Source organism: Chrysochloris asiatica, unplaced genomic scaffold (assembly GCF_000296735.1).
Source record: "Chrysochloris asiatica unplaced genomic scaffold, ChrAsi1.0 scaffold00041, whole genome shotgun sequence".
NCBI classification, from domain to species: Eukaryota; Metazoa; Chordata; class Mammalia; order Afrosoricida; family Chrysochloridae; genus Chrysochloris; species Chrysochloris asiatica.
The window spans coordinates 1,977,822-1,998,754 of record NW_006408559.1 but is presented as its reverse complement, the minus strand read 5'-3'; the positions used below and the strand labels follow the sequence as shown (position 1 = coordinate 1,998,754).

Sequence of the window (20,933 nt, the reverse complement as noted above, 5' to 3'; positions counted from 1 at the left end):
GCCTTTGGGGGGTGGGCAGCTCCAGCTCCTCTCCTGTCCCTGGAGGACCCCACAGGCTGGCCCCTCTCTGGCAGGTGCCCAGAGTGATGTGCATCCCTTCCTCCACAGCTCTCCTCTCTTTAAAGGATGAGGCACACTTGTGTGTCTGGGTTTCTGCATGAAGAGTATGTCTGTGTGTATGTGTGAGGATGACTGTGCCCCTGGAAATGCTGCCCATCTCCCTGGACAGTCACCTAAGACTGGCAGGATGAATCCAGGACTTCTCTCACTGACTCTTCCCGAAAACCAGGAGCTCTGGGGTATGGTCATAAAAGGACCTTTGGAAGGGAAACCCAAGACAGAGGGCAGCTTCCCACAATGGGGCCACCTAGTAAAGCCCCATATAGAAGATAGTGGGGGCTGCAAAGGAGCTGGGGTCCTTTGGTGGGCCTGGGGAAGCCGGCTGGAGTCAAGGGGTCATCTGCTGTTAATCACCATCAAGTCAGTGCCTACTCACAGGGACCCTGCGTAAACAGTGCTGCACTACCCTCACAATTGTCCTGTTTGAAGCCATTGTTGCTGCCCTTGTCCCACTTTCTACCAAGCATGAGGTCCTTTTCCAGGAGCTGGTTCCTCCTGATAACATGTCCAGGTATGTGAGATAAAGTCCCGTCATCTTGGCTTCTGATGACCATTCTGGTTATCCTTTGTCCAAGACAGATCTGTTCATTCTTCTGACAGTTCATAGTAGAGGCAATAGTCTTTGCCAACACCATAGTTCAAAGGTGTCGATTTTTCCTTGGTCTTCCTTATTCACTGTCTGCTCCAAACAGACAATGGGGCTGCAAGGGAGCTAGCTGGGGGCTCTGCAGTGGGCCCAGGGAAACAGGCAGGAGCGGAGGGCTGGGGGAAATAGGGCAACACAGACTGATATGGACAAGGTCATTCAAACGATGACAGTTTTCTCTTCCTCTTCCCGGGTCCAACATGGAATCTGGACTAGAGAACCTCTAGTGCTCCGTGTGGTTCCAATGTTCCATGAGGTTGGAAACACCCGTCTATGTGAACTAGTGTATATAAAGAAAGGATGCTGGCAAAGCAGGTTCGATAAAGAAAAATAGGGGGCTCCTTGGAGCTTTCTCTATATTGGGGAAGTCAGCAAAAGGCAGCAACTTATTTTACTAGAAAGTTTAGATTTTTCTTGACCTTGTCCAAGAATCCCAGACAAGAGCTGGGGGGAACCAGCAAAGAGGAGGAGCAGGGTGGGCCTGACAGCAGGCTGAGACCAACCTGTAAGATTGCCCGTCTTCTTGATTTACTTGCCAGGGCTCTCCCAAGTTGCCAGTCTGCACTGCCCCAGGAGGGGAACATTCTTGGTGGACTTACCCACCTTTCACTGAGAAGGTCCCACAGCATAGTAGGTGTGGGGGGTTAGGAAATGGGAGTAGGAAAACAAAGATCCCTATATTAAATCCTAGCTGAAGGGTACAGAAAATAAAGTTATAAACATCTAGAGTATCTAGATGGTAAGTGTCATGAGGGAATTGTGTAACAAAGACGTGGGTGTACGGAGTTCTCAGGGATCACTCAAAAGCCAAACTGGCAGATGATGCAAAACAGCATCATCTAATCCCAGCCAATCTTGGCAAAAAGTGTGACTGTTGCTACTACTCTTCCAACTCCAAACCACACCTGATGGACACCTAGTGGGCTGTCCAGCCCTGCCTGTTCCAGACCCCTGGGTGCAGTGGGAACATTCAGCTCCACACCCTACCCCATCTCAGCCGACTGATCCAGGGCTGGACCTCTAACCCCAGAAATCTGGAACAGGCAAAGCCTGGAAATCAACCCAACCTGACGGTGGTTGCATCGTGACATGTTTACCTTGTGAAGGGAAAGTTCACCAATGGCCTATGGAGCAGACAAAGCTGTGTCTGTGAGCAAGCTGCAGAGGCATGGTGAGCAGATGAAGATGGAGGGCTTCCTGAGCCCCCCACGTTACAGACCACCCGTGAGGCCCACAGCTGCATCCATTAGGCTCCTCACAATGACATAATGATAGAACTGAGCCAGGTGAAGCTGGTTCTAGTTACTCAGAACCAAGAGGGTGGACTTATACACTAAGGTGCCCTAACGTTGCTTCGTCCTCAACCAGCCCGACATACAATTTCATTATTTCCTAGTAACTGAGCTAGCATGTCTCACGTGACATTCATAAGGGGCCTGGTCCACAGGTGTCTAAGTAGTTAGGGAAAAGTTGATTCACCAATGGCCTTTGCCCAAATCAGAAAATTTAAAGGACTCTTACATTTATTTCAATTAATTCTTACAAAAATGAACCTGGTGATGCATCATGTTAAGCCTTAAATTGCTAACTGCAAGGTTGGTGACTCGAACCCATCAGTTGCTTTGTGAGAGAAAGATGAGACTGTGGTGCTGTGGGTTAGACATTGGGCTGCTAACTGCAAGGTCGGTAGCTTGAACCCATCAACTCCCAAACCCCTGCTGGCTGGATCAGTGAGTGGAAGGCAGTTTGTACCCAGAGGCGACCGGTGTTCGGACCCTGCCTCTACTACCTAAGGGCGCCACACTGCTAGGTTGGTCTTCAGTAAATCTATGAACCTCTCTCAAGCTGGTTCCTAATTGCCACAATGAGAACACCACTTGTCGAGACCTCTTATCACTGTTCAGAAGATACAATAAAATAATGGATATGAAAATACTATAGTTTTTAAACCATAAATTGATCTTCCTGTGGAAGGTCTACTATCTAACATTAGTTACAAATTCTATATAATTTTGCATAGTCTAGTCAGGAGTGGAACCGTTTCAGCTTATGACTTATGCTGAGATTAGGGCTGGTCACACAAGCAGGTTGGTTCATACAAAATGACCTTCTGGTTCCTTCTGTTGCAAAGCAGCAAATTGCTCATTGCAACTTCATTTCTTTGAATGATGGCACTTTTCAGCATTTAAAACCGTTCAAATACAAATACCTCTGTGAAGAGGGCAAACCACATAGCCAGTCAGCTAGTACTTCAGGGAAATCAAAGTTAACAGTAGCAGCATTCTGAGGAGGGGCCAGGCACTGAAAGGGAGGGAACTGAATGGCTCAGAGAGGGTGTCCTATTCTCAACCACCCGGAATCGTCCAAAACAAACCTGTCCTTACCTGTTCTTGGCAGTGATATAGGACAAGATATTTTGATTGAAGAACTTCAGAATCAAGGGAATGCAGTTGGCAAACACCAAATGTTGTGATACATATTCAAACTGAATTAAAAGATCAAAGCAGAAGGGGTTGAATCTTATTTGGGGAAGAATACATGAAAAAAGAGGCAAGTATGACTCTGGTGTTTCTTCAGAATGTCCACTGTCCATTTGTGTAGTCGGTCTTCCTGAGAAGTGGGAGAAACATCTCAGCTGGCCCAGCCTTAATGGAAGGGAGCAATGGGCAGTATGTGCGCTGTATTTTTTTTTTACGCAAGTAACATGCATGTCATACCTTTTTACCAACCAAGTAACACACCTGTCTCCTCCCTAGTTATTTTTGTAAGTGGACTATGCCAACTACCACACACATGTGTACACACGTGTGTGTGGGTGCATGGCTTATGTAGGTATGCTATTTGCAAAAAAATATGGGTATGTTACAAGATCGTGATCAAAAAGCCACAATGTAAACAAGTCAACAAGGAAATCCTACTCGTGATAAATAGCAAGAATCGCTGTGAGATTCACTCCTAAGCTCCACAGGAAAGGCAGGCTCCCTAGGGAGTTGTCTGCTGGACTGAAGTTCTCTGCCTGAGTGATTTAGCAGGGACAGGTGAAGTGTGCTTCCAGGAACTCTGATCCCGCTCAGTTATGATGGGGATAGTGCACAGCAACCCAATGAATCACAGGAGTGTGGGGTCCGGCTCAAGTCCAGCTCACCTCATTATGCTTCAAACCAAAACCAAGTCGATTGCTGTCCAGTTGGTTCACTCATAGTGAGCCTGGAGGACAGAGGAGAACTGCCCTGTAGGGTTTCCAAGGCTGTCAATCTTTCCAGAGGCAGACTGTCACACACACCTTCCTCCCATAGAGCTACTGGCCTTTAGATTAGCAATCCAGAGCTTCTCTACCTTGCTACCTGGGCTCATTAGCCCAGGAAAACAAAGTGCTGTCAAGTTAATTCTGACTCACAGAGATCCTGTATAGGGTTTCCAAGGAGCAGCTGGTGGGTTTGAATCACTGACCTTGCAGTTAGAAGTCCAGTGCTTATCCAACAGTGCTACACCAGGACCCCCCAATACCTCTGTGCAAGTATTCGCTGAAGAAGAATGAGCTTCAGCTAAGAGAGAGGTGGTACTGAGAATAAGCCTGAAATTCTCTGATGGGGTCAACACCTGCTAAGTGGGGACCCCCGTGCTCTCCTGTGTCCACAGAAGAGCCTCAGACATAGTTTGCATCCAGACCCAGCGCCTGGTGTAGAAACTGGGTAGAGAACACAGAGAATGGTGGTGTTTTGAATTCCCAAGTGCTTCCTGGTGAAGTGGCCACAGCAGCAAGCCAGGTCATCGGCCTCTGGGGGCAGGCCTGAGGTCACGTGTGCCAGGGTTCATTCTCCTTTCTGGAAGCCGGCCCAGACCTGGGAGCCAGCACACACCCATTCTCCAGGGACTGAAAACTTCCTTCAGTTTGAGACATGCTGTGGCCTTGTCAGGATTCACTGACAACCCCCTAGCCAGGCCATCAAGTCTCCACTTGTCTGGCTACTGTCCACACAGTGCCGACAGAGAGAGGCGGGCAGAAGCACACGTCAGCAGTTCTCTTTCCACGCGAACGCTTCCTCCCACTCACCCAGACTCCCAGACCTGATGCTGCTCAGCAAACACTGGCAGAAGAGATGGGCGCACCCGAGGATGTCTGGGAATGAACTCCCATGGAAAAACGCCCAGCCTGCCATGCAAGTACAATGTGGAACTCCCCTGCCACTTGATTCTGATGTCTTAGGAGGAATCGGGGTGATCAGGCAGAGCCCCTGTGTAGGGAGCAGCCACCCTTGCTGCAACCTGGTCTCCAGAGGCAGACACCCCCACTCACTGTCCCCTCCCTTTCCCTCATCTTGACAAGGCCCACAGGACCAGGTCCAAACCCCGGAGCATGGTCAGCACTGCTTTCATCTATCAGACAGGGGTCACACAAGACCTGCCTCGTCGGCTCTGGGAATGAAAGGAGACCCCACACAAGCTGAACACATTATGTTGTTACTGTCATTAGTTGCTGTAAAGTGGATTTCCACTCACAGCCACCCTGTAGAGGGTTTCTGAGAGAGGCTGGTGGGTTTGAACCACCTACCTTGCAGTTAGTAGTCTACAATTCATTTATAGGGCCTCAATAATCTCAAAAGATCATCTGTAATGTGATCCTTCCTCCTGGCCATCCCCTCCAGGTTCATTTATCACCAAGCCAGTCCCATGACACCTGCCCCCCCACTGCTCCCCAGGCAAAATGAAATGCCAACACGTAATTACAGTTTCCAAAGGTAATAGAAATCCTGGCTCCTTTGAACTTTTGACACATTGGCTTTTTTCTTGCTTGAAATACTCCTGGCTCCCTTCTCTGCCAACTCCCACACTCTGGCGAACATCTTTTCGGAAGGACTCAGGTGAGATGGCATCTGTTCTCCGCTACAGTCTGGAGCAGGTGTCTCGCTGGCACCTAAAGCTTACCTGTATCACAGCACTTCTCTCCCGTGATGGGCTACGGACAGATCTGTCTCCTTTCTAAGACTTCAAAGCCTTCAACAACCAGACCTGTGCTGTGTCTTATTCAGGGTTCTCTCACCAATGTCTGGAAAAGCGCTTCCTACAAGGACGGGGCTCACTATACTTGCCCCATCCTTTTTTGGTGGAATGTGGCATAAACCTCAAAAGCTAGAGCTTCCTACTGCTGCCCTTCTGCCTATAACCCTGAGGAAATGCACAGAACACAGACATCTGTACCTTCCCCAAAGGCCCTCCCACTGCTCCCCACTTCATGTCCCAAACCTGCCATCAGCTCTCTTAACAGGCAGCCGATGCCCTAAGTGAGAACCAGGTCAAGACAGAAGGAAGACAGAAGGCCAGGGCCCTGTGGTGAGGCGCACCTTTGCGGCTCACCTGGTAAACGTGGTTCAGTCTGAAGTGTTTGAGGAGCAGCAGCAGCAGGGTAGAAACGCTCTTTATGATGATCTCCTTGTGCCGGTTCACGTCGATGCCCAGCTTCATGCTCTGGAGAACAGTGACTCTGTAGCAGGGAGAGGCGGTGGCTCAGAGCACAGGGTGGCTTCTGAGGGAGGCCTTCCAGGACCCAGGTAGTTGGGTCAGAAACCATATGAGAGAGAGCCAGGGACCTGAGAAATCTAAACCTCCAGAATTCCTACTAACAAGACTATCTGGAGAACCACTTGCCATTGAATCGCCTTCGACTTAGGGGGGCGCCATGTGTTTCAGAACAGAACTTCTCCATAGGGCTTGCAATAGCTACAAGCCTTTCAGTAAAGTGTCAGGTCTCTCTTACAAGGAGGTAGATTTGAACTGCCAACCTTCTGGTTAGTAGCCAAGCACCTATCCATTCGTGCCACTCTGGAACTCCTCTTCTCTGTCTCTGAATCTCTCCTTAGGTGAGTAAGCCTCTCCCTTGGCCCTGTCCACTCCCACCCCTGGGCAGCCAGCCACTAACAGTGACATCACCCTCAGACTATCCGAGCACAGCCGTGAGCCCTGCCATGGGGAGAGAGGTGGGAGGAAGGGGAGGGGGGTCCATGGAGAGCATCTCTGTCAGTGTTTTAACTCAGGGGGCCAGGGGAAACCCTGCAGATGGGAGGGCGCACACTCACGGCATCTCCTCAGGCAGGACGTCGGCCAGGATGTTGATAGACTCCGTCTTCGCCTTGGAGGTGGGGGCTGCAGCCAGCAGAATCTTAAGAAGGGCAATCTGGGAGGGAGGGGGTGAGGAGATCTGGTCTGATTAGCCTTCCACACCTCAACAGGCCTGAAAAGTGCTTCGTAGCCACCTCCAAGCCCTTCAATGAGCAGGCCGCCCAGGCTCCAGAGAGACAGAGAGGAGCCCAGTGCAGGCTCTTCTGCGGTAAGACTGCTCAGCCCCAGGGGAACGACAGAAGGAAGAGAGTGAGGGGTAACCTCTAGAAAGAAGGCGGGCAGTAAGAAGGGGCTTCAGAAAGTTTGTGGAGAAATAGACTGAAAAGATAATGGATAGAAACTAATCACCAGCTTTGTAAACTTTCATCTAATTCACAATAAAATTTTTTCAAAAAATTCATGAAAAAAACAGAATGAAAAGGTAATGGGTGATGACTGGGGGCAGGCTTACGATGCATGGAGGGGATTGTAACCATGGCAGTGAAATGATATACGATATGATGAATGTAAAACTAATGTTCTCCCATGTAAATTATCTCATAATTCACAATAAAACATTGAAAAAACAAAACAAAAAAGGTCATGGGAACAAAATGGACAGAGTCAGATAGCCAGAGCCCAGTTCCTCCACCCTCGTTCCTCCTTTCTCCCTGTCCGTTAGCACCCTCCCTGCGTCCTCCACTACTACCTAGGACTTGACACACCACCTTGGTGAACCTCAGAGGGACTAGAGGGAGGGCCCCCAATGCACCCCACCTTATCCCTCACTTCTCCCAAGGAAGAACTTGGGAAAAGGGGCCTTCAGTCATCAAAGACGCTTTGCCTAAGGGGCGAATGCTCCCAGGAAACAAGCTGAAAGGACACACAGCCCAGTGGGAGGAGGCTCCTTACCATGTACTGAGGGAGGCTGTACAGCAGGCCTTGGTAGAGGATTTCACACGGGGTCTCGGGTACAACCTCTTCCCCCTAAGGCAGGAGACACAGTTTGCCCAGGCCACTTTCCAGGGCACCAGCAGCTTAACCCCTAGAGACACACCAGGTGCAGAGTAGGACTGTGCTTGTGGGGTCTGCAAGGCTGTGTGACTTTTTGAGGAACCTCTGGGTAGGCTTGAACCACTAACCTTTTGGCTAGTAGTCAAGTGCTTAACTGTTTGAGCCACTAGACTCCACTGAAAGCTTAGCACAATTATAACAGAACTCCTGATGTTCTTCCCCACTTTGGTAAAGGTTATTTCTATTTTTTTTTTTTTATTAAATGTTTTTATTTTGGATTGAGTGAAAGTTTACAGGGCACATGATCAGCTTCACATTCAACCATTCATATAGCTTGTTTCATTACATTGATTATTATCCCCTCCATATATAATCAGTTAACAGTGTTTCTCTCTATCCTCTAACTTTTTTTTTTTTTTTGGGTCGGGGGGAACTTGCCTTTTTGGAATTTACAGTCTCGGCTTTTAGGGATAAAGGTTACTTCTTATTTCTCTCTTTGCCCTGTGCCAACATTCAAACTGTAAATCTTGTCAGCTCTACACTCCAAATTCATCCCTTTTCTCTCTGTCCATAACAACTAGCATGGTCTAGGTCACCATCGCCTCTTACCTGAACTAGTCTGATAGCTTCCTAAGTGAGGGCCCAGCTCCCACGCTTTCTAAGCCAGTGGTTTGACCAGAAGCCAGGTAATGTCACTTACCACCTGCTTACCATCCTTCACACACTTCCTGTTGCTCTGGGATGTAACGTCATGCTCCTGACAGTTGCTTACAGGGCCATATGTACATGGGTTCCAGGCTACCTCTCTGACCCCATCTTGCACCCTGTGCTCCTGCCATCTGGTCTTCCTTCCTGCCTCTAATCCTAAACTCACCCTCACCCTAAATCTGTCCCCTCTGCTTGGGATGTGCTTTCCTCCAGCGTTCCTATGGCTGGCTTCTTCCTGTAGCTCAGATCCCAGCTTAAACACAACCTTCTCAGTGATCTACTCCAACTACCCAATCTAAAGTAGCCCTCTCATATCTCTAGCATACTGTCCAACTTGAAATTTCTCCATGGTATTTATCATTCTGGTAGTCAAATATCCTCATTCACTTAATTGTTTGTGATCCATCTTCCTCAACTTGACCATACTGTGAAGGTAGGGTCCTCGTCCTGCCCGGCACATGGTAAAGGACCATAACCGAGTGAACACATGCCCTCCCTCCTGTAAGCATACCAAAGACATGGGGCACTTCTCCAGCTCCTCCTCATTCTTGATCTGGACATCAGCGATGGAGATGTACTTGTGCTGGGGAAGATGAGAAGACATCAACGAGAAGCTGCAGGCACCAAGGGATGTACCTCAATAACATGTATACAGACCTTTCCTCAACTGCCCCAGGTACAAGGAAACATCACCCCAAATAAACCAGAAGCTCTCTGAAAGCAGTTGTCACCCCTGCATCGTCAGTTACGAGCTACACAGTGCTACACACACAGTGAATGTTGCTGACTCCTTGTTACATGGCCTGAGTACACGGGTCTCAGGCCACCTCTCTGATCCCATCCTGTGCCCTGCACTCCAGCACACCAGCCTTCCTTCGTGACCTCTAACCCTGAGCTCACCCTCACCTTGTAAAAGTTAAGATTTGTTGAGAAGCAACAAATACCTAAGTACTCTTCAATGGAAAGGTGAGGGTGGGTCCTAGCCCCTGGCTACTAAGGAATGTCAACGATGAGGAAAGGGTTTAGGGCTTGGGCAAGAATCCTTATTCTTACTCTTAGTGTGCTTACATGAAGTCCCTCTCAATCCTGCACCTTTGGGGCGAGAAGGAAGTAAGGAGTGGAAAGAGAGGGTAGACGGAAGAAGGGACGGAATGAGAGGGCGAACACAGGGGACATGCAGAGGTTCAGAATGGGTTTTGGCAGACGAATCCCACCCAGAAGCGGGGCCCTGGGTATTCAGCTTGCCTTAATGGCTCCCTATCCCACCCTAGTCACCTGCTTTAGGGTCTTCACGCTTTCATGAATGGGCCTGGGTAATCCAACCAAGGTGTCTGTGTCCCTGTGAAAGGGCAGAGGTGGGAGCAGGGGGACACACCAGTTCATAAACTCCCACAGTACACAGAGTACCCAACATCCCCACACCCCCCACCCTCTGCCCCCGGTCACAGTGTCTGCCCACCAGTACACTGGCCTTCCTCAGCACTACAGATCAAAAGCGGTACAGAAACACGTCCTGGGGAAGTCGGGGATGTGCATTGTCTCTTGGGGCCTCATTTGGTCTGGGAGTGCTATTTTGTGTTTTGGCAGAGAAACCTCAGGAACAAGATGTTGTGTTATTAGGGTGTTGTGGAAGCCGGTGGGGGATTATTAGACCATCACAGCAGGAAGGGCTCTGGGGACCATGTAATCCAATAGCCTCCTGAGGAAACTGAGGCCCAGAAGGGGATGACCTGGTGCTCCAGGTCCTAGAGCTGGTCAAGAACACACGAGTTCATCTAGGAGCTGCTTATGAGCAGTTGTGTCCACCCAATTACTTACTGCCCCAGAGTGAATCCGATGAACTTGTTCCTGCTCATCTCCAGGAAGTGCTCGATGTCCTTCTGTCTGAGTGAACAGTGGACACCAACCCCAGGGAAGGGAAGAAAAGCAAACTTTGAGAGAGAACTTTTCTGGGCTCCTACTCACCCATCAGGGAGTCCTAGTGTGGTGCTGTAGGATAAGCACTGGATTATTAACCACAAGGGCAGTTGTTTAAACCCACCAGTTGCTTCTCATAAGCCCTACACAGAGTCGCTAAGAGTCGGAATCAACTCGATGGCACTTAACCCCCCGACAACCTACCCATTGGAAGACTGGAGAAGTGGGGGAAGATAGCAGCCAACAGAGGGAACTTCACTTCCAGGAGTTCTGACCCCCAGCCCAGCTTGGGGTGCTATGGAACTCACAGAAAAAGACCCCACCCCAGGTCTTAAGGGTCCCTGGTGCTATCAACCTACCTGACCTTTGGGGTCCATGGAAGGCCCTTGGGAAAGGCCACCCGCTCAGCAGAGAGGGGTGTCTGAGAGGGTGGTGGTGGCACCAGAGGGTCCTGCTCTAAGAGGTCTAACTCTCCATCCAGGGCTCGTTCTCCATCACCAGGCGACTCCTCTTCCTCCTCCGGGGCTGGTTCCTCAGCCTTAAAGAGGTCCCTTTCATTGTATATGTCCAGGCTGTCCTGCTTGGTGAGCAGTTGCTGTGGGAAGGAAGGAAGGAAGGAAGGAAGGGAGGGAGGGAGGCAGTGCTCTCAGCTCAGGCTACAGCCTGAGCCTACCTCCACCCACAGTTTCCAGACTCCAAGGTTCGGGGAAGCAAGAAGCCAGCTCTTGGGAAAACATCCCATTCCCCACCTCAACCTGAGCTCCCCCACCAGGCCTAAACCCAAGACAAGCAAAGCCTCAGGCAACCATGCGAATAGCCAGGGAAGAGAGCACAGACAATCCCAAAGTCATAGCTAGCTGGCTTCCAGAAAGCACGAGTGCCTTTTTTTTTTTTTTTTGGCCAGCACTTCCCTAATTATGCTCTGCTAAGGTGAACATTCAATTCGTTTGCTTTCTGTTAGCAGACACCAGCTGGCTGACTGAGGAAGAGGAGGACAGAAGCTTGCTGCTAGGCAGAGGGAAGCAGCTTTGGAATTTTAAATCTTGTTGCAGAAAGCAAAAAAAGGATTGGACAGAAATAGGCCAAAAAGTTAACAGTGACTGCCTCTGGTTGTTAAGATTGTGGGTGATTTTTTTCTCTCCTTCTTGTTCATTTTTATATTTGTTCCAAATTTTCTACAATGAGTAAGCATTACTTTAGTGAACAAAAATAAAGGTTAAAAAAAGAATCACATTGCAGATAGATAATGTGCACTGGATTCCTGAGCGTGACTGACCATCACCTGTAGTTGGTCAACTCAGGGAGGTCAGGCAGGTGAATTTATGGAAGATGGTCAGGTCTCAATGAGACTGGACCTTCTGACCTTCCTGGGACTATAGACCACACCTAGGACACTAACCAGTCATCTTGCAAATGGAAGCCTTTGGTCCCAGGGCCAGACAAAGAAAGGTGTGCCTGGCTTACAGTAAACACTGCTGCTGAGGAAAATGTAAAGTAGCCTCACATGGATTAGCTGGGGGCCCTTGTTCAGGTGCCTTGGGTCCTTATCCTTTGAATTAAGACCCTAGCTGTATTTCAGAACTCCTAGCATGGAACCGAGGCCCAGGCCAATGACCCTGTATCACTCATGTTGGAAGACACAGATCTGTGATGTGGTATCACAATGTCACCTCACGGCAACCTGCTGGTGGTGCGGTTCTGACTCACCACAACCCTGTGTAGAGACCGGGAGCACTGCCTTTTCCTGCACCCTCCTCACAATTGTTGTTGTAACCACTGTGTAACCTAACTCAGTGTTACTCTTTTCACTGACGTCCTACTTTACTAAGCAGTGTGCCTTTGTCCAGCCTAGGAGCTGGATAGCAGGTCTGAGGGAGGTGGGGGGAGGTTGGGGGGAGGGGGCAGAGGCCAACAAACACACAGACTCCACAGGTACAGCTTGGTCATGGCTGACTGGGGCAGGATGAGCCTGGTCATGTCCTGCCTGTCACCACCGTCAGCTTTCTTCCATACCCTTCGAGAACCACGGCGGCCTCGCAACTTGGAGGGTGGTGGTGGTGCCAGCTGAGACTCTCCCAGGTCCAGCGTATAGGACGGCGGGGAGGCAGCCCGCATGCTCCTCACCACCTGGATGCTGTCCTCAGCCAGAGGAGGCAAGCCCAGCTCTGCCCGCTTCTGTACTTTAAGAGTCTGCAGGTGTTCAAACCCACCGAGGGTAAACTGCGTGTAGAGGGGAGAGAGGAAGGGAGGAAGTCCGAGAGGGCAGGGTCAAGGAGACGGCTAAAGAGAGGGTGAAAGAGCCACAAGCTCACCCCCTTGGGCCCCTCCTTAACAAGGACGGTGCGCCAGGCAGAGGCACTCACAGCGCTAGCTCACAGGGCAAAGCACCTTCTGTCCCCGGGCTGGAACCATTAAGAGAGTGACTCGAGGTCTCCATTGACAGAACGGGAAACTCTGTCCCCTCTGGGAGCACATCTGGATGCTACAAATCCCTGAGGTCACTCAGTTTCCTCTGCAGTCAAGGGGCAGCATCCCCCACCCCCCCCAAGGCCCACCTGCTCTGGAAGGGTGCTATCCAGTCAGCCCTGGGGGAGGGAGCTAGAACGAAGGGATACAGGCTGAGTAATGGCTCTGACTTAGCTGCCCCCTTTCTGTACTTCAGCAAGCATAACTGACAGTAATAATGATACTGTCATTGTTGTTAAGTGCTGTCCAGTCAGTCCTGATTCATAACCACCCTATAGAGGGTTTCCAAGGAGCAGTTGGTGGGTCTGAACCACTGACTTTTCAGTTCAAACCAACCTTGTGGCCCAACGCTGATCCTACAGCACCACGGCAGGACTCCTAAAATGATGACGACAGCTAATATTTCTATTTATTAGGAGCTTATATTCAAGCACTATAAGCTTATGATCATGCTATAAGCCCTTTATATAGACAAATTCATTTACTATTCACAACCCTATGGAGCAAATAAGGAGCTCTGGTAGCGTAGTGGTTACGAATCGGGCTGCGAACTGCAAGGTCAGCAGTTCGAAACTACCAGCTGTTCCATGGGAGAAAGATGAGGCTGTCTGCTCCTGTAAAGATTTACAGCCTCAGAAACCCTGTACAGGGTCGCTATGAGTCAGAACCGACTCCACGGCACATAACAACAACAACAACAATGGAGCAAATAAGGAGCTCTGGTAGCGTAGTGGTTACGAATCGGGCTGCGAACTGCAAGGTCAGCAGTTCAAAACTACCAGCTGTTCCACGGGAGAAAGATGAGGCTGTCTGCTCCTGTAAAGATTTACAGCCTCAGAAACCCTGTACAGGGTCGCGATGAGTCAGAACCGACTCCACGGCACATCACCACCAACCACCATGAAGTAAATGGACTTGTGGTATGACGCTGTAGGGTCAGCAATGGACTGTGAACCACAAGGTCAGCTGTTCAAACCCACCAGCGGCTCTGCAGAAACCCTATATGGGGTCGCTATGAGTCAGAACCAAATCGACAGGACTAAACAACATTAAGTAAATATTGAAGCTGTCTCCACTAAAAACAAAGCAAAAAAACTAGTAGCAAAACAGCCACCCCACACTTACATGGACTTGCAAATCCTGCATTTATCGGGGTGGGGGCAGGCAATAACCCTGCATTTGGCAGCTGGAGGAACTGAGATGCACTTGGCTGAGGTCCCACAGGATCAGCAACGCTCAGAGCTTCTCACTGGCAGTCAGTGTTCTTCCCACGAAATGGCAGCCCCATCAGGGAAGGTGCCTGGACACCCCATCTCCCCTCAGCCTAACGCAGACAGGTAGGTCACCTGCAGAGTCAGGCTGGCTCTCTCTGCCTTCAGGCCAACAGCTGCCCTAGTCTGTGGCCAGGCCCCTGCTTCCCGGAACCAGACTGGTGGGAACCCTAGAGGCAGAGGGCAGGGTCCAGGATGGGCTACTCACCATGACCACCTTCCACAGTAGAAGCAGGACCTTCTTTATGGGGAAGTGGGGGGCCAGGCCGCTGCAGAATTTGGTAACCATGGAGAAGAGCAGCAGGGCAAAAGGTTCCTCATTATGCATGGAGAAGCCTGGGGACAGAGACCCGGGAGAGAGGGGAGGAGGCTCACTGCTGCCCCTCACCCACCCTGTACCCTGAGGGAGCAGTGGGACTTGGTCCTGAGAAGGAGACTTAAAGAGCCCCAGACGGGAGCCCCAAAGGCACAAGGGAAGCCCTGGAGGTAAAGTGACTTAGCCCCAGGGGGTTTAGGGTGCTACTGGGGAGTTTGTTAGCTTTCCAGCCAAAGCTCTAAGGACTCCACCTCACTTTCCCACATCAATGATTATAATTTACAATTCAGAGGCCTTCAGAGTCGCTGTCCAATGACAACTTCAGTTTACATGTCCACAGAGCCATTTTCAAGGTGATATTTCATGTGGGGTTCAGGATGAAATGGGAGAGTGATGACGTGGCTCCATTTACATATAAACAATGTAAGCAAGGTCCGAGAAGTTACAGAGCTGGTCCTAGCTCACAGAGGAAGGACCTGGCCCTGCCCCTGCCCCGCTGTGTCTTTGTCCTAAAAAACAGGTCCTATGGAGCTCTGGTAGCATAGTGGTTACGCGGGCTGCAAACCACAAGGTCTGCAGTTTGAAACTACCAGCTGTTTCGTGGGATAAAGATGAGGCTTTCTGCTCCCGTAAAGATTTACAGCCTCGGAAACCCTGTTCAGGGTCACTATGGGTCAGAACTGACGCGACAGCACTTAACAACAACATTCTACCGACAACAAAAAGAAAAGGGGCGTGTGCTTCTCCTAGGCAAGGCAGGCCTCCCGTCTCCCCTCCAGAGTGAGTGGCAGGTCTTACTCAGTTCCGTGCGTAAGGTCTCCCGGGCTGTCCTCCACCCACAGGAGTCTGTCTCCCTCTCCAAGCGGATGTTCTCCACTATCAGGTACATGACACTCAGCAGCACCCTGGTATGACAGAAGCATCACATCACCAGAGGTTTCCAACCAACTCCCAGTCCACAGCCCCTCTCACTTCCCTCTAAGCCCAACCCACTTAGATTAGCCAGAGGGGAACCTCCTGGTGGACTGGGGCCTCTGGGATTTGGAGAAAGGCTAAACCCTCTGGCCTAATCCCACGTGAAGTCCCCTCACCGCAGCTCCGCACTGTCAGCAATGGAGATGGCTGGCTTCCGCAGGGCGCTGCTGCAGGCCTGGCTGTTGCTGGCACAGGGGGATGGGAGACAGAGAGAGAACACCCATAGGGCCTCTTCCCTTCTAGACCCACGACTACCTGCCATCCCCATGTGCACTCTAAAGAAGAAGCCAGACAATTCCTTCTGATACTCAGCAAGCCCACCTCTGTGGTAAAGACAGGCTAGTGGGGTCCATGGCATCCACTCGCCCTTTTGTCCCAACCAAGCCTAGTGCTGAACTGCTGCTCACAAGAGGGAAACATACTCAACAACTATCACCCACCCCAAACTCCTGGTGACAAAGTCAGGGGCCACAGTAGTGGTGACAGCAGATAAAGCCCAGGCATTACTCTTGGCAGTGGCTCTGCCCAACTGGCATCCTTCATGGTCGCCAGGGTCAGGCTGAGCCGAGAGGATGCTTGGATAAAAAGGAAGCGCACCCAGTAGAGGTCCCTACAGCCCAAGATGGAAGCTGTAGATGGAGCAGAGCCCCACGTCAGGAAGGGTAGACAGAGTGTTAGGGACCATGGCTGGCTGGAGTAGCTGGAGGTGTGAGGAAACCAGCACGGGAACCAAGGCCCCATCAAGGAAGGGGGCTGTCCAGGCCAGCCGTCCCCGAAGGCTGCTCACTCGATTTCCATGTGGAGGAGCTCCAGGAAGGCGGAGAAGGTGCCCATCTGATAGAGCAGGAAGCAGTTATACCTGGACCAGTGCAGCACATCGACTTCAGAGTCACACTCCCCAAAAGTGCCTAAAGGACCAGACAGCGCCATCAGGGTGAGGGGGCACCCCAGTCCTTCCCACCTTGCCGGGTGACCTCAGACTATCCTCCAGTATCCTGCCCAACAATTAGGCCAGGGCCTTCCAGACGTCCTGGAATGAGGCAGTCTCCAGTCAAGGAAAGGTCGTCTCCAGGGTTAGGCCCAAAGCACTCATCGACAGCCTGTGTTAAGTTTGGGTTCCCCCAGCAGCAGACCCTGAGACAAAGATTCAATTGCAAGCAGTTTATTGGGGAGTTGGTTCTGGGAACCCTCAGTAGAGAAGTGGGAAGTGAGAAGGCAGGCCTGAATACTCAGTTCCAGAGAGGAAGTTCTAAGAAACTAGGTGAAGCACACAACTAGAGCTCTCTACCCCAGAGGGGTGAGGTGGCTGGACTGCTCATCTGCTAACTCCTGTCAGGCACTGGCTGATGGCTGCTGGGACAGGGGAGAGCATTAAGTCCCCAGCATTTCCTGTATATTCTTCAGAGAAAGCCCCAGAATGGAGGTACTGGCAGTTGGAAGCTGGTCAGGGCATGAACCCTGAGGACGCTGATGGACACAGCCCTGTTTGCTGCAGGGTCTTTCCTTTACCCCAAGTCCACCCTCTCTCCTCTGCATTTACTCTTTTGTTCTTTTATAAATTTGTAGTTTCCAACTAGCTGGTTCTGCCCAAAATCTGCAAACTTAGGATTTCAGGGCTTAGTTTCAGGACTCCAGCTAGGCAACCTCATCTCCCTTTCCATCACCTGGCTAACAGGGTGCTTTGAGGAGGTTTTGGTCAACTGACTGCATTTGTGCTAAACATCTCCAAATGACTCAGCCTGCCTCTACTCGTCGCGACTACACTGGCAAGAACTTGCTAAACACTAACCAGAGACAAACACAGGTTATGTCTGTCACTCCCACCTCCCCTTGGGTCCAGGCTGCAGCTGACCGAGCAGCTGCCATGCTTAGCTGGTGGGTCATCATCAGCGCTGGCCACTGGACTCAGTTGCTAGTCTCTACATAGTCACCGTCCACGGTGGGAAAAAGAACCCTCTAAGAAGCAGCTTCCAAGGGATCCACGCCATCCCCTCTTTCTCAGAAGCTTACGACAGCATCTGTTGCCGCTTGGCCTGCCTTGTCCTAGTCCTGACAACACTTCTCTGCCCAGCCTCCACCTTGCACAGGCTGGCACGGGAGCTCACTCACCCTGGGCCAGGTAGAGAACAGCCCGGGCCACCTTCAGCCGCCGCTCCCTACTGACCACCTCCAGCCGGTCCAGGAGTCCCATCACGTAGGTCTTTTGGGACTCTTCCTCCAGCTCCAGCCACTCCTTGTCCTGCACTGGGGATAGAAGTCGGACCCATTCATTGTAAGGTGCTGGTGCCCCTCCTCAGGGAGGTTCCTGATAGCACCCCCAACAAGTTCTTCTCAAAAGAGCTTCTTAGCTGAGCAAGAGTAAGGGAAGGGAGAAGAATCCAGAATGTTCTGGTCTGCCCATACTTTTGCACCTCCTCTGTCCTCTACATACAGCCTATCCAGTGGAGTCTCTGTCTGCCCTCTGGCGGTCTGTCTGTCTCCCTACATACCCAGTTCCACTCACCCTACAGACCCACCAATGCCCCAGCCTTAAGCAGACTACTTTACTTCCTGGTGATATTTACCTTTTTCTTTTGGCCTTGGCCAGCTTAATGGTGTACCTGCCAACCCTTTTCCTACCAGACTCTAAGTTTTTTGAAGATGCTGCAAATTCATCTTCACCTGTGCCCCCTCCCCCTACGGCACAGAATAGGTGCTAACCACATATCTGTGGAACTGTGGACTAAAATACCACTGGAGGTCGAACAGAATCCCAGTGTGGGCACAAGAAACTGCTCTGAGAACAGCTGGGGGCAGGGACGGAACATGATGGCCAAGGACTAGGCTAGGCAGGTCCTACCAGGCAACCTCACTACCCCATCCCTCTACTTCTGGTTCTTTGTACACAGGAAGTGGGCCCAGCTCAGGCTTCTCTTGCTTCTAGCCCACAGCCTCTTCACTGGAGATACAAAGAACCCTGCATCCCATGGGCGAGGAGGGAAGCGGGTATAGTTATGGAGGGGACGAGGAAGGATCACTTTACTAAGTCAGGCTCAGATATCATGGAGGAAAAAAATGGCCTCTGAGATCACCTTGCATCCTGAAGTCTTCTTCAAAGCACCTCCGGTTAGTGGTGAATTCCAGGTGCTCGGTGTAGCTATAAAGTTCTGGGGCGGCAAAGACAGAACAGTCACACCCCATAGCAGACCCAGGTAGCAGGGGCCTGGGGTAGAGAAGTTAGCAGACAAGAGATGAAGCTTCCAACACTTTCCTGTCCAATTCAGTCCAGAGCCAGCCTCCTCCCTCTCAGAGCAGTTAAAAATAGTCACTTGTGTCCCCAGGTGATTAAACCATCAAATCTGTCCCCTTCCTGCCAGCTGGCTACTACAGCAGGAAAGGCAGCCCTTGACATGCAGTGAGGCTCCATGTCATCACTTATTTCTCAGAGCTGTGACTCCTTCTGCTCTGCCCACCCAGCCTGGGCTTCCTCCTGTCTCCAGGGAAGAGGGCAACACCAGTCCTGAAATGCAGAGACATGTTTAGGGAGCCAGGTGGTATCTGCTGAGTCTGTGTTATAGGGCTCTTCAGGGGTTGGAGGCAGTTCCATCTCTCCTGGCTGGATTTCCTCAAAGGGTACAGAAGTCTATGTTCCTGCCCACGGCCACCGGGGCAAAGGCAGTGTTCAGTCATGGAGACAGCAGTCAGGGTTGCAAAAAGGTTGCCCATGTGTGCCCAGGAAAACATAACTTCACTGGAAGCAGCCTCTCCCTACACACATACACATTCCAGTACGTTAGGCTACTGGATTCCTCATCTTACAAAGGATGAAGAACTGAAATCGAGAGATGAACAGATGACAAAATAGAGGTCCTCAAGATCCGTACTCCCCAACAGGGACCCCAACTGGAACGATCCCCAAAGTCCCAGATAATTCACAAAGCAAAAGACATTGACCCAGTGCCCAACTGGCTGTTTAATGGCTTTGGGGTCCTGAACTCCAGAGGTGTGGAGGGACCAGAAACAAAGCCAACTCAGAATCATAAAGTCTTCAGTGATTAGGGGAGAGGGAGCCCCACAAGCCCAATCACAACTGAACTGGTTTTGCTTTTTATGTGATTTGATTTTAACTTATGAACTTTCATTTGTAGATAAGTATCAGATACATTTTAAGATACCTCAGTATCCTCTCCCCAGACTGAACAAATGTTAACATCTGTCAGAATTGCTTCAGATCTTTCAACATCTGAGTCCCCTCTTCCTCCCTACTCTATCTTATTCCTCTCCCCCCGCTTTAGGGGTAGCTGCTGTAATCAAGTGGATGTGTATCTTTCACGTGCCTATTTTATACTTTCACTACCTTAAGGTCAGCGGTTCGAAACTACCAGCCGCTCCACGGGAGAAAGATGAGGCTTTCTACTCCCGTAAAGATTTACACCCTCGGAAACCCTGTACAGGGTCGCTATGGGTCGGAACCGACTCGACGGCACTTAACAACAACAACAACTTATGTATGTGCCCATAAACAACAAACAATAGTTATAAAAGTCTTATAAAAGCAGTATTGTACTGTATGTGTTCTTTTGCCACTTGCTTCTTGCCCCTTCAATATTATTTCCGTCTTCATGACTTATTAGTATGGACGCCATGTGGGTAGAGAGCAATGATTTTAATGGCTGGTGCCCTACCATGTTGGTGTCCTAGAGCTTATCCATTTCCCAGCTGATTGCACTTGAGGTTCTTTTCAACGTCTCACAATTATAAGCAAAATAGCGGGAGTCCTGGTGTGGCACTGCACGTTACTGCGCTTAACTGCAAGGTCGGTTTGAACTGTAAGGTCTGCAGTTCAAGCTCACCAGCCGCTCCTTGGAAACCCTGTACAGGGTCGCTATGGGTCGGAACCGACTCGACGGCACTTAACAACAACAACAACTTATGTATGTGCCCATAAACAACAAACAATAGTTATAAAAGTCTTATAAAAGCAGTATTGTACTGTATGTGTTCTTTTGCCACTTGCTTCTTGCCCCTTCAATATTATTTCCGTCTTCATGACTTATTAGTATGGACGCCATGTGGGTAGAGAGCAATGATTTTAATGGCTGGTGCCCTACCATGTTGGTGTCCTAGAGCTTATCCATTTCCCAGCTGATTGCACTTGAGGTTCTTTTCAACGTCTCACAATTATAAGCAAAATAGCGGGAGTCCTGGTGTGGCACTGCGCGTTACTGCGCTTAACTGCAAGGTCGGTTTGAACCACAAGGTCAGCAGTTCTAGCTCACCAGCTGCTCCTTGGAAACCCTGTATAGGGTTGCTATGAGTTGGAACCCATTCAACAGCACTTAACCACAACAAGCAAGGCAGCAATAAATATCCTTGCAAGCATTTTATGTCAAAGTTTCCTTGGAGCAGACACTAAGGAGTAGAC

At 50.4% G+C, this 20,933-nt stretch overlaps 1 protein-coding gene across 1 annotated transcript in view; it reads right to left on the bottom strand.

Annotated features, from left to right (window-relative positions):
* The window catches only part of STRIP2 (striatin interacting protein 2), a 36,764-nt gene that overhangs the window by 9,890 nt on the left and 5,941 nt on the right, over window positions 1-20,933 (bottom strand). Inside the window, exons 3-17 of the mRNA XM_006861126.1 lie at window positions 18,601-18,675; window positions 17,639-17,773; window positions 16,317-16,437; window positions 15,646-15,714; window positions 15,353-15,459; window positions 14,447-14,574; window positions 12,515-12,721; window positions 10,861-11,096; window positions 10,403-10,468; window positions 9,860-9,923; window positions 9,096-9,167; window positions 7,775-7,849; window positions 6,841-6,938; window positions 6,122-6,248; window positions 3,151-3,251 (exon numbers count right to left, since the gene is read on the bottom strand). Of these exons, the coding sequence (XP_006861188.1) occupies window positions 3,151-3,251; window positions 6,122-6,248; window positions 6,841-6,938; window positions 7,775-7,849; window positions 9,096-9,167; window positions 9,860-9,923; window positions 10,403-10,468; window positions 10,861-11,096; window positions 12,515-12,721; window positions 14,447-14,574; window positions 15,353-15,459; window positions 15,646-15,714; window positions 16,317-16,437; window positions 17,639-17,773; window positions 18,601-18,675 (1,681 nt within the window). The remainder of the gene's footprint in view (window positions 1-3,150; window positions 3,252-6,121; window positions 6,249-6,840; window positions 6,939-7,774; window positions 7,850-9,095; window positions 9,168-9,859; window positions 9,924-10,402; window positions 10,469-10,860; window positions 11,097-12,514; window positions 12,722-14,446; window positions 14,575-15,352; window positions 15,460-15,645; window positions 15,715-16,316; window positions 16,438-17,638; window positions 17,774-18,600; window positions 18,676-20,933) is intronic.